The 13693-nt window shown below is 44.7% G+C and overlaps 1 protein-coding gene across 2 annotated transcripts in view; it reads right to left on the reverse strand.

Annotated features, from left to right (window-relative positions):
* Window positions 1-13693, reverse strand: part of LOC142582649 (hemicentin-1-like) — a 249764-nt gene that overhangs the window by 30437 nt on the left and 205634 nt on the right. For both annotated transcript variants that reach the window (XM_075692571.1, XM_075692570.1), the window contains exon 8: window positions 1797-2129. In XM_075692571.1, coding sequence (XP_075548686.1) covers window positions 1797-2129 — 333 coding nt within the window. The remainder of the gene's footprint in view (window positions 1-1796; window positions 2130-13693) is intronic.

Below are 13693 nucleotides of genomic sequence, written 5' to 3' on the forward strand. Positions count from 1 at the left end.
GAAAAAAATACGCATATTATTCGCTGATGGATGGTATAGTGACGTACGCTGAAAACAAAAGAAAAGAGAGAGGAAGGCACGTGGTTCCGACAGATTTCCCAACTAACAAAACGCTCTACGATTTCGCGTTTACCGCCGAGCTCTTGCGTCAGCTCACCAGTGTCAATAATTCTTTCCGTTAGATCGAGCAAGTCTCGGTATGCAGTATTGCACAACACTTCGCTCGCAGCGAAATGAACTCTTCCATGCGATAAACGTATGCAGATGAGGTAAGACCGGAGATGCTGAAGCAAACGATTTTGCTATACTATGCTATACGGCCCGTGGCTGTAAAAGCAGATCCTATATTAGGAGCTCAGGTCATGGGCCTAGAATAAAGAAAGTCGTGTGGCTCTGAATGTGCTCCGGAAGGCGCATTCTAGAGTAGGACAAACTACCTTCTCGTCTCCAAAAAAAGGAATGTAATTGGCTGGATTGCACTAGTATCTGTGTAGTGTTGGGTCAGAACACTGCGTGACTAGGATTGAAATGGCGAGCATGAAAACACAACACAAGCGCTGCCTTACAACACTTACCTCTGTTTTTGTGTTCTCCTGGCTTCATCTTACTCAATCTGTGTTTTAACCATGTATGAACCAACTCGATCAAATCAAAGTATTACTCAATGGTGTTGTTTGACCATGCACAAGCAGTATACCACTAACACTCTTCGCGCAGTTCGAAGTTATCCTGTGCGTCCCCTACAAAGTTGCGATGCTGTTTTGTTTGAAAGTTGCGTTAAGAACAGTATTCAAATACTGATGGCTTTGTGGGTACAGCCTGAGCATCGACTAGTTGGGCGTTAAACTGCTTTTCGTTTTAAACGAGCTCATACTAGATCAACTAACCAGAAATTAGGACAGATTTGAGGCCTTCTTTTGATACAGTTGTTCTAGGACAACTGCAAATATGTCATCTCTTTCTTTTTGTCCACACTGGTGTCTCTGGCAGCGTGTTTCGTTAAGGAAGGTCTGATTTTAGTTTACTTTTGCTTTATTGAAATTCATTTCCCTTAACCTTAGCTTTTCAAGAAATGTGATGCGTAACCGTTACTGTTAAGTGAAATATTTCATGGAAATCTTTGCAGGATTTCTCTTAATGTCGAAATGTACATCGATGTTTTTCTGATCGCATTCTCAGCAGATTATTAAGGGAACTGGAGCTAGCAACGCTCGTGCTTCCCATAAGACAAATGTTATACTTGCCAATAACGTGTTGAAAATGAAATAAAATCTGGGCTTTTACGTCTCGTAACCACCAACTGATTGTGAAGAGCGTCATGGCGGCGGACTCCGCGCTAATTTTGACAACCTGGGGTTCATTAACGTGCGCCCAATGAACAATATAGGATCATTTTCGCATTCCTCCCCTCATCGGGACTTGACTACCACGACCTCCATGACGAACAGCCCAACGCCATATTCACTGAGCTTCCGCGGCGGGTGCCACCAAGGTTAAAATTGAATTATCGCGTTTTACGCGCCTAAATCATAATACAGTTCTAAGGTACACTCTGCTTTGGAGTCTTCGGGAGAAGCTTGATCCCCTCAGGTTTCTTAAAATGGACCAAAATTTAGGCACCCTTGCGTTTTCTTGCGTCGCGTCCGCATCGACACGCGGTCGCCACGGCCGCGACCGAACCGGCAACCTCGAGCTCAGACAGCGCAACACCTACCACTAGAATTGAGCCTATACGCGAAGCGTCAAGGTAAAATCTGGCACACGCGGTCGCTCGAGAATGCCGACGGGGTACTCACACTCTACGCGGAAGAGCATGGTGCTGTAGACGCCGGGCCCGACGGCGTTCTCGCTGCTCTGGCAGGTAAAGGTGTTGTAGTCGAACGAGGAAGGCGGCAGCTGGCTCATGTTCCACGAGAGCGTCGAGGCGACCGAGTGGAAGTGTCCGCCTCCCTCTGGCCGCACCGCCTGGCTGGCGTGGAAGAAGGGCGACTCGTCGAGCGTCTCGTTGTTGCGAAGCCACCGCACGTCGCACACTGGATCGCACTCGACCACGCACTCGAGCGACACGGCGGTAGCGTTGCGAAGGCTGCCGCCCGTAGCCGGCAGGGAGCGCAGGAAGGAAGGTGGGGCTGCACGGGGACACAGCACAACAAGGGGTCACTGCTGCACGAACGTTCACCCCCAAGCACGCAACTCGCGTTTTCGCAAAGCAGTAGCAAAATCGAAAATACGCGCTCGTCCTGCTCTCGGTGATGCTGCTATACGTGTTCCGTCAGTATTCTGACTGTTTATTCCGTCGGACTATTGACTAATTTTTACGTTCTCAGCTTTCTACAATTGTTATAATTATTTCAGTTTCGGCTAGAATAAGAGGTTATCCCGCAGAGATCTGCCTGGTTGAGAACAACAACGAAATTGAAAACCGGTCACTTTTGGTTTTGATTGTAACGATTCTACTTCGTGCTTGATAGCTTAACGTACGCTTAGATGTTTCTTTTTTTGCTTTCTTGCTCATGAATTTTATTGCTTTTTTTACTGTCCTAACTTTCGTTTGGTCTTCTTTTATTTTTTACCATCAGTGACAAAGCGCTATAATTTTTGTTTAGAGGACTAAAAAGAAGCGCTAAGTCAGTTTAGACTAATAAAGTATTCTCGCAAAACTATATTCGTTAATTTCGACATAGCACCTTGTACAGAAGATAAAATGAAGGTGAAAGTTCAACTTTCTTTTGAATTCCGCTTGGGGCGGCCTCCCAGTTGGACGACTTCATGCCGTCGCCGGTGTATCACCAGGGATTTCAAAGTATTTTTTTTTTCCTATTTGGGCCGTGTTACCTAGTAGGAGTTCCTGAAACTTGCCATTTTCAGTCTTTGTCTCGTTCAGAACACATTGTAGTTCATTTTTATCGACGAATCATTAGCTACGCCCTAGTATACACTATCGAAATCCATGACGTCACTTCGAGTTGGTGCTGCAAGTTCAAGGCAGCGTCGCCACCCGTCTTTCATTTTCGCGCCTTTTAATATATTCCGGCATACGATGCCTCTTCTCGTGGTAAAAGTGGCTTTGTGGTATTGTAAAGGGCACGTGAGATACTAATATAGGTTAAATCCTTTCTTTTTTCTTTGGTGCCCCTCTAAGAGAAAAACAAATGATGACGGTGGTTAGAATGATTGTTATTAAGATTATTATGGTCTTTTAGGAAGACGGCAAGCATTGATGGGCAGTCCGCGTAAGAAAGCGTTAGAGCTGTATCGCGAAAACGAGCGAGTGTAATAGCGCTCACGTACTTGAGGGGAATCGAAGGCGTTTTTTTGAACGAGCCCTACGCGTATGTGTATTAAAACGGCAAACCTGATCTCTCTCTGATGCTTTAGTGTAACGAGGACAGCGGCGGGCCCGAGGCAATGGCGATCAATGTAAACCCAACAGCAGACGCGGTGTCGGGTTAGACCCCCCTTTACCAAGTCACTCCCGCTCCGGCCTCTCTCGCTGCATAATCAAGGAATTGAAGAACCGCTGGCGCAACGCCGTGCTAGACGTGAGGGTTTGTTTTTTTTCTGCACCGAGACGACCGGTGGTCGACTCGTGTGTCTCATTAGACGTGATTGACGTGGGCGGTGAGCCGAGTGCGCAATGCTTTCTGGGGCGCTGCACGAAATCTCAGTCGTTACATATAGCAGAGAGCAAGTATTCACGGGAACGTGACATTTTTCCAGGTACTTCAGGTGCGATGTGAAAAAAGCTTTCAGTTCTGTAGCGACTGTGCCTGGAACGTGACCAGCGGAAGTTAGCGCAGAGCCAGTTTAGCAGTAAATGAACTAGGCTGAATGGCGTAGCGTAAGCCTAACTAAACCACGGTGCTCCGACCAACGGTTTCACTTGTCGAACTGCTACTTCCACATAGTCGTTCCGCTAGTAGGTTCGAAGTTTATCTGCAATACAGCCTACCAGAATTTCTTTCCGTCTAATGACTAGCTACTGTAAATGGGATGAAATACATTGATAAAGAAATAAAGGGTAAGAGGGGGGGGGGGGCACAGGCCTGCTTATTTTATTGCCTGTGAATAAACGGGGTGGTGTAAGCCGAGTGTATATAGAGTTAAAAAGATGGAACAAATGGCTGCACGTTAAGTCAGTGGACTTTTTCACGAATCTGAGTTTCGTGAACTTTTTTTTTTTTTTGTGGCTAGTACCTATTGATACAGCACATTCATCGCCTTTTACTTAATTTCTGCAGATATAAAGAATCATTAAGAGAAAACAAGCTCTCGTGCTCAGTGAAATAGAAACAACAGCATCCTAATCGCAGTCATGCAGATATAGTTTCCTTCAAGTCTCAATTTGTTATCGTTTCTTCTCGACCCGCTTCAAATCAGTAAATAAATCTGAGAGTATTAGGTGCCAAAACCACGATATTAGTATAAGGCACACAGCAGGGGGGGGGGGGGGGGGGGGCTGCGCATTTCACGACTTGAGGTTGTTTAACGAGCACTTAAATTCAATTACACGAGCGTTCTCGAGTTCCGCACCGAGCAGTATGCTGGTGCGGCACCACCGGCCGGAATCGAACCCACGATATCGAGCTTAGCAGCACGACGCCATAGCCATGGCTAAGCTTCCGCGGTGGGTGACGAGCCGAAAGAGCTTGCGAGGTCGTGACAATGACTCAAGACGATTTTCAGTAAAATGAAGCTCGATATGGCGCTTGTCGGCTTATGTTTGCTGTCCTCCTATCTCGGCCAGAAGGTAAGCAGTAGTCCGTACTAGTTGACTTAATATCATCGTATAAGTTGCTTAAACTTGGTCTACCAGTTCTTAACTAACGCACTCCAGCGATACCAGCGATCATCCACAGATGGCACAATGCTCCAAGTGGCATGCTTGCGCCTACCAGGCGACGGTTCATGTATCGCTTCAATTAAAAGCAATGTGCAATCGCCGCTCTAAACTTTCTGCGAATCCTAGCTTTAGAGATCAATTGAATCAAGCGAAAGAGAGAGAAGGGAAAACAGGAAGGTTAACTATAAGTTTATTCAGGCTTGTGTAGCAATGAAAATATAGAGCTTGTGGAGCACGATGACAAATAAGGACACGGACATAAAAAAAAAAGAAGTTTCTAACGACTGATTTTATTTGACGATGCAAGAGTAAACATAAGGCCACGGAGGATGATAATTTGTGGAAAATTCATGCGCCCTCTGTTTTACAGCAAAGGTGTATAGCTCTACATGCGTGTATAGCTCTATAGCTCTACTGTTGTGTCCGTAGGCAAAACTGAAGAGGCACGCGCTGCCTGCGCCGATGCACTGCTTGCAACACGAGCAGATGGCGCTCGCCTCCAGAAACCTCGCCCAGAAACCAGAAACCTCGCCTTCGCGCATAGCGTTCGCTGCAAGTATTTACCGGTAAAGATTACGGTTGCATAAGCTGCCCTTGCCGGGAAGCGGCAACTGTAGTATGCGAAGCAGGGAGTGATGTAACTACACTTTCGTATGCAAGAAGAACCCGCCTAGCAACTGATTTGTGTTTTGACAGTGCTATGGGAAGGCCACGTATAGTGAGGACTCCTGAAGAGCGGCGTGCATACGAAGTGTGGCGAAAGCGTTGTTATGTGTATTTCTCTTGTCTCTGGTCCACTCTTTGTAGATGCATGAAGTAGCTGTCCAAGTCAAGTCGCAGGGCGTCGAAACACCTGAGGCTAATAATTAGGTAGAGTGCATGTGAATGTCACCATGTGAATAATTCCAAGCTACGTCGCAACGGGTAATCGTTGGAGTTGTCGTTCATAGCTTCACTGTCCAGCTACTTTCATGGCGTAGATTGTAGACCAATTGTTTATGTCTATCTTTCGTACCTGCCGCTACTCACGCTGAAAGATACACGGGTAGTGAGTGGGCAGCATACCAAAAGAATTCCTTTCCTCTGTATTTCAGTGCCAGTTTCTCAGATTCTTCTCTCATGACAGCTAGCGCTTTGAGACGCTGTGTTAGACTGCAACGCCTACCGGATCGGCCCATATCAGGCGGATACCTAATGAGTATGTGTGGTTCACTTATAATTTTGCCACATTAGTAGAGAATCAAAATGGACAGTGATTTTGGCGGTCCTCTTTTCAGAAGGGATGTTAAGCAGTCAGACGAGGGCAGATGGGAAGAATAATTGCGAAGTGCATAGGATTCGGACAAGAACGCCAGCTGCGAACAACGAATCAAGGGCAGCGCACGGGGTTGCCATCTGGAGGGGAGGTGGAGGCGAGAGGCGTACGACGACGGTTCATCGCTCTCAGAACTCCGCTGGCTGACCAATAAATCACGGCTATCGCCCAGCAAAACTCGCCGGCGCGTGCGCTATAGCCGCGGGAACGCCGTCGCCGCGGACGCCGGCCACGCGCGATTTGGAAGCATTACCGAGCACGACGACAGGAAGGGCGAGCCCAGTTTGAAAAATTGCACCGGTCGGAGAAGGGTGACGGAAGTGGTCCGGCCGGAGGCGACGCTTTTATCGCCGAGCGAGGCCGATTTGCAGAAAGCGGTAACGGAATTCGACGGCGCGGTATTCGTTCGCGCTTGTGTGTGGTAGTGAGCGAGGAGCTCGCGCGCCGAACGAACCCGGTGTTGTCTCGTGGAGTTTTGTGGCAGTCGAACCCCCTAGGCACCTTCTGCATTTCCCTCTCCCTCCTTCATCAGCGCGAGCTCCGAATCCTCCCGATGTGCTTCCGTCAGCTACCGTGCGTTGCCCGGCTGGGCCGATAAGCGGATAGTTTTGGTGTGCAGTCGCGTGTGCTGCGACAACGTATCTGTGATGCTTCGGTCACTCGGCTTTAAATGGCTTATCTATTTCGATCTCGGTGCATTAATTCCGTGAATCACTATACGTGTCAGCCGCGAATGACAGTCGGTCGCGACGCAGTTGCTCTGACTGCATGCGGAAGTATACGTCATGTCGCATGCGATCGCCGCTTTGTTCATGATGTTAGCAGCAGGGAAGCGAGATTGAAAAATGATTCATTTGACCAGTGACACGTAGTCAACGCAGCTCCCTGTCGCACACGAATTATTAGTGGCACAAAATTAGTGCTATTACCTTTCCTATTCAGCATCCATGAAAGCAGACGTCAGAAAAAAATAATGAAAGCGTATTTAATCTTTATGAACTACTTTGTGGATTCAAGATCTGGGTCAGAATTCACGAGCTTTTGGTTCGTATGTTTTTGCCTTATTATTACATTTGCTGTATTACAATTATTACAATTATTATTACATTTTTACATTATTACATTATTACAATTTGCTGGCATTTGCACTTACAAACTGTGCTATCGTTAAAACGTTTGGTATATATATATATATATATATATATATATATATATATATATATATATATATATATATATATCGTGGAATTCAAGTTATTTGAAGTGCAAGATCGATCGCGACTGCTGAACGTCTACTGTCCGTTGAGTAACTGCTCACTTGGTAAATGGTCGTGATACCAAACATTATCGTCGATAAAGAAAACGAAAGAACAGTGCGAAAAACGTTGCGCACCCTTTCTAAGTGCTTAATTCGAGTCGGCGACTTTAATTTCCTTGATGTTAGATGGGAAAATGCCGGTTGTGTCTTGAATTGGAATATTGCTAATTGAGAGCATTGTCCGACTCTCTTGGTTTCAATAAGTGTGTTTCGCAACCAACTCGGGGATCAAATATTCTTGCCAAGTTGTATTGCAATATCCCTGATTTTGTATCGAAAGTTTGCGTCATCCCTCGTATAAGTATTCATAATGCTGTTGTCTCTATAGTTCAGCCAGTATTTCTCCCCACACCAAAATTACTAAGTGAGGTCTACCATTTCCATAAACCTTATTATGCACCAATCACAGAGGAATTGGCGAGACTTTATCGAACGTTTTAAAGTTGGCTGTAACTGTAACCATTAACGAGCTATAGTTGATATTTAAGAAACGAATATTTATTCTAACGCAGTCTTGCACCCCCAGCGTTTCAAATGATAAATTAAAGAGAAAAGAGAAAGCCATGGATCAATGGAGAATTAATTCAGTTTACACGCTGGCCCAACGGAGCGTATTTTAAGCATTGCAAAAGGAAATCGCTCTCTACTTTTAATAAATTACGGCTTTTGTCCGCAACATATAGAGAAAAGTTAGAGTGCAAATATTGTTATTTTCAGACCTTAGCCTCAGACTTAATGAATAATGATAAGTTATGGAAAGTTTTAAAAGATATAGTAAAGAGTGTTCTGATTTGGCTCAGAGAGAGAGAGAGAGAGATAAAGAGGTAAGGCAGGGCAGGCTTACAAAATAGTTCGCGGTTTTCTACAGGTTGATTTAGCGCATGATTATATGTTAGTTATAGCGATGTAAAGCAAAAGTCTGTGTTTAAGGACTTATTTAAATCGGCATTTAATGTTAGGAGTCTAGTTTCATTGCAGTCCTCTATAGGGAATATTATAGCAATGGAGCCAGGGGTCATCTCACTTAACGGTGTAAAGAAGCTTCTTTGCAATATTAGTGAATCTAAAGCTACAGGGCCAATTGGTATGTTATGCATAGTACTCAAGAAATGCTCGCAAATGGTGCGAAGTGCCTCTTGTATGCTCTAAAATAAAGCTCTCAATGATTGAGAGCTAGCCGACGACTGGAAGCTACCTAACGTCATACTAGTTTTCAAAAAAATGGTTCTAAAGCTGATGTCTTCGATTACAGGGCTATATAGCTCATGCCGCCGTGCTGCGAAATTTTTTAGCATATTTTCTACACGGCTTCAGTAAAGCACGTTACGTCCGTTGGAATTATCAATAACAACCAACACGGTTTCCGTAAAGGCTCCTCGAGCACTACCCCACTGATATAATTTTTGCTATCACACAGTGTGTGCCGTGTTATGTGCTCTCTATCTCTTCTCCCCATGTTTTATCCCCCCCATCCTGCTCCCATGTGTAGGGTAGCAAACCGGTTAAGCTAAACTGGCTATCCTCCCTGCCTTCCCTCTCCACTTTTTCCTTCCTTCCTTCCTTCCTTCCTTCCTTCCTTCCTTCCTATGACATAGCCTCCACTCTTGATAATAAAGGACAAATCTAAGGTGTTTTGGGCCCCGCCAAGTTACTGTCGTAGCTTTTAGCAAAAATGACAGTCCAGTTTTTGTTTGTGATGAAAAATAAAGGTTGATTTGATGTGGCTTTAAATCAACTGTTTATTTTCAATTTTAGAGAGCTTTTGATACAGTCTCCCATCCGATATTAATGCAGAAGCTCGGGAACCTTAACATTGACACTTCTGTTAAACAACGGATAATTGCTCATTTAGCTTCCTGAAAATACCACTTTCTTCTTAAGAGGAAGCTTTAGCTCGGGCCCAACTTCGACACGGCCTATTAAAATACATGTAAAGCGCAAAAACGTTTTTCTGAGATAACTCTGACTGATTTTAATGAAATTTGCAGCATTTGAAAGAGAAAGTTAAATTCTAGTGCCTGTTGGAAGGGGAATTTCAATTTCGGGCCTGAATTTTGTTAAAACATTTTCAAATATTCGACAGTTTAAAAAAAAATGGAAGCACGATGTTTACAAATTCATAGCTCTGCATCAAGAACAAGTATCGAGGTTCTGTAAACGGCTTCCATTAGATAACTCAAAGCGGACAAATTCTATATGTCATTTTACATCTTACGTGAATTTGTTACGTTGGTTACAAGGGTTCTGCAAAAACTGCATTTCCATATTACTAAATCTTTTTTATATTCATTGTAACATATCACTTGTAACATTCATTTGTAACATACGTACTATTAGATGCAATTCACAGAATTGTATTATCATTTTTGTTGTTGAGTTACAGAGTTCTAAACTTGATAGTTTCGTTTTTCGAAATTAACGACCTAACTCAAAAATTCGAAACCAACAGTCACCAGATTTTACGTTTTTTCTTTTAAATGCAACAAACCTCGTCAAATTTGGTGCAGTAGTTGCCGAGAAAAACGGATTCTCCTTTTACATGTATTTAGACAGGAGCACCCGGGTTAAAGCTTCCTCTTCATGGGTTGTCCTACTTTGTTGATGTTTCGTCTGGAGACCCGCAGGGATCTGTGCTAGGCCACTTTCTGTTCCTTATATTTATAAATGATATGTAAAAGGAAATGAAGTCAACCGTATGGTTACTCACCGATGATTATGCCTCATATGCAAGAGTGACCAATGGGGGGGATTGTGTACATTTGCAGGTGGATCTCGATCGTATTCAAACATGGTTTATATTGAGCAAACCGATTTTGAATACTCATAAATGCCTACACGCGAGTTTTATTTAAAACAATATTTGTAATTCCTTAGATAACCAAATTATTCCGCAGGAAATGACATGTTAGTATTTTGAGGTGTTACTTTTTTCGTGGTATGCGCATATAGATAGCGTTGTTCATGGGCCGCTGCTTCACTTGGGTTCCTTCAGAGTACAGAAAGCTAAGCTGGGCTACTCCTTGCAAACATCGTAAAAATTTTTGCTTGAGGCTCCTGTATTATATTTATAATAATCAAAGCGGAATTTTAGCCCCGTCGTACTTACAACCACATCATTAGATATCTGCCCAAAGAGACCACGCTTCGGAAATGCAGGAATACGTCCCCAGGATAGATTTATTTACACCTTCTTTTTTTCCGGCAGCCATTAGGAATGCAATTTGTTAGCGGTGGAAATCGTGAGCCACAATTCTGTTGATGTGTTTCATTCTGGATTATGCATGCACCCCCCCCCCCTTTTTTTTTTCAATGATGTCTGTTGGCGCTGGGGCTTCTCACTAAATAAATAATTACGAACACACCCAGCATGTGGCCACAAAACAGCGAGTCATTCGCTGGCTGCAATGTACCGCCACTCAGCACTACTTGTGTGTGGGCCGAATTGACCAAGCATTTTGTTCGCGAGTGCTTTTGCCATTGGCCAGCCTGCTTTGATAATGATATGTCCAGCTTCAGGATTGGGTGCAATTATCTTTTACGAACATTTCCAGCGTAGGACATTTCTAGCCTAATACTGGCCTTGATTTTAGCGAAGCAGTAGCTATGCTAGTCTCTGCCATCCTTAAGGAAATATTCTGTTCCTATCAACTCCACGCTATATTAACAAACTGCGCGCCAAATCTGCAGGCGCAACTATATATCACGCATAAAGGAAGCGCTGTAATGGTGCTGCAAAAGCAAGCATCTCAAATGCCGATAGAGAGACCAACAAATCAAGTTCAGTTGTGTTTATAGTCGAAGATTTTCGCCCTTCTCCGTTTCACGTTCTTTCTTCAAGCACGTTCATATCTCTTCCCTGTTCACACGGAGTACTTAGAGGTCTAAGTTAAACCTCTTAGAAACGCCCCTACGCCAGTCGGCCCGGTTAGTCTATCTGCATTGCTCTTGATGGATGGTTAACGTTTATAACGTTAACTTTACTGTAACGGCTGAAGCCATAGCAGGAGCATATATCGGAAGCGATGAAGAAACGCGGCCACATGTGTAGTCACAAATTTTCTCTGACAAACAACGTTCACTATTTCCGCTCGCTTCTATTGAAGAAACATTTCGCCTTTCTTTTCTTTGTACTTAGTGTACGCCTACTTCCTCTGTACAACTACTTAATTAGGTACGACCAAACAAGCGTTTGAAGAATAAAAGTTTATAGGAAATGAATGTCGACAAAGCAGGGGAAAGTCCTCATGACGAAACATTCGCATCGGAGATGCTCCCGTATTCTGTTATTTCCAATTTGTGATCGGAAATTCGACAGATATATTATCGCAGTCATGACAAGGGACACAACATCACATCTCAATGGCTTCCTGGACATTGCAACATCAGCGGGAATGAACACGCCGATGAAGCAGCCCAATCTTCCAATGAAAGTGGTCAATATATTCTGATTCCGCTTTCGGGAACAGACGCTGCGGCTGGGCTGTGATTGATATTCCTTGAATGTACTTTGCCGCTGTGGGATTCAAGCGTTTTCACCGTGCGTCGTTTCCGCTCGTTGTCTCCGGACATACATCTACCACCTGGGCTGCCACGACGTGAACAGACCGTGCTGCAAAGTCTGTGGCGAGAGGTTGCATTTACCAACACTTATGCCTTCTTTATTGGAACGGTCAGCAGACCCACTTGCGACACATGCAACAGCGACGAGACGCTCGCACACATTATCTGTGTCTGCCCACGCTATAGTACCGAGATACAAGTGATGTGTGGAGTGCTGGACCAATTGGACAATCGTCCACTTTCAGAACTACAAGCTCGAGGCCAATGCTCCCAAAGAACATACGCGCAGAAGTTCTTATTTGCGTTACTGAGATTTCTATGGTCTACGAGCCTTCACGATATACTTGAAGAACGCCGCCTCCCGCCTCTCTAAACTGTACGCGGTTTGTTCGTGCTCGTCCCTCTCTCTCCCCTTTTCTCTCTCTCTCTTTCTCTATCTCTCCTCCTTCCTATCTATTTCTCTTATTATCTCCCTACTCCTTCCTTCCGTGCAGGGCAGCCAACCGGAACTACCTCCGGTTAACCTCCCTGCCTTTCTGTAAAACATTTTTCTCTCTCTCTGTCTTGTAATCTTCTAACTGTAACTTGTCATGATTTTGTAACTGAAGTAAATAAGTCAAGAAAGAAAGTCACCAAGTTATTCTTGTTACAAAACAGTGACACGCACATGACATTCTCGAGACATACGCTAGCGCTTCCGCGCTCACGCAGCCCTCGCTACACTGCAGCGAATTAGTGGAGAGGGCGGGCGTGCTCCATACTCGGCGCGAACAGCCCCGGGTGCGCACGCCGACGTGCTTGGTAATGAATGATGCGATTCCGTCCCTAAGCTCCGCTAATTGCTGATCGGGACGACGCTTGTCCAGTCCGTTGAATGGGCCTCCTGCAAGATACGATAAGCGATTACCGGTCCCCTCGCCCTGGCGTGGTAGTTAAGCTCCCGAACAAATCGGTTTTCGGGTGCGGGCCGGAAATTTGAACGTCTTGGAATCGTGGATTACTTGCGATAATAGTTTATGTGTTGTCTCCACGATGCATCAGGTACAGGGGTCGTTCGCTGTAGTCAGTGCTGTGAACTGAATTTTGTTTTCTTTTCGTTTAGTGTGCCAGAAACCTGCGCTCAACACGTATATTACTTTGTAGAAGTCAAGAAAGAACGCACAACTGCTTTACAGCGATATTTTCTTTGCGTACTTATTATTCCCTTCGTGGTTATCCTTCTTCGTTAGTACTGTCACGTTGTAGGCGACGGTGAACAACTAGTTAGAAAAATACGGGGTTTAGCATGCCAAAACCACGATTTAATAAAGAGGCACGCCGTAGAGGGGGACTCCGGAAATTTGGGCCACCCGAGGTTCTTTAACGTGCACCGAAATCTAAGCACACGGGTGTTTTTGAGTTTCGGCCCCATCGAAATGCGGCCGCCATGGCCGGAATTCAATACAGCGATTTCATGCTTAGTAGCCTATCACATTAGCCCCTAAGCAACCACGGCGGGTGTGTTAACGCTAAAACTGTCAATTCTAAACCTAACTCATTATGGGGCGAACTTCTGCTTGCAAAGACGAGCAGCATTCAAATCACAAAGGTGGGTAGAGCAATCATCGCTCGTCGAAGCTGAACTCAAGCATGAAATGCGTCAGCTATATAAACATGA

The sequence above is a fragment of the Dermacentor variabilis genome, chromosome 5 (genome assembly GCF_050947875.1).
Source record: "Dermacentor variabilis isolate Ectoservices chromosome 5, ASM5094787v1, whole genome shotgun sequence".
In the NCBI taxonomy this organism is placed as follows: domain Eukaryota; kingdom Metazoa; phylum Arthropoda; class Arachnida; order Ixodida; family Ixodidae; genus Dermacentor; species Dermacentor variabilis.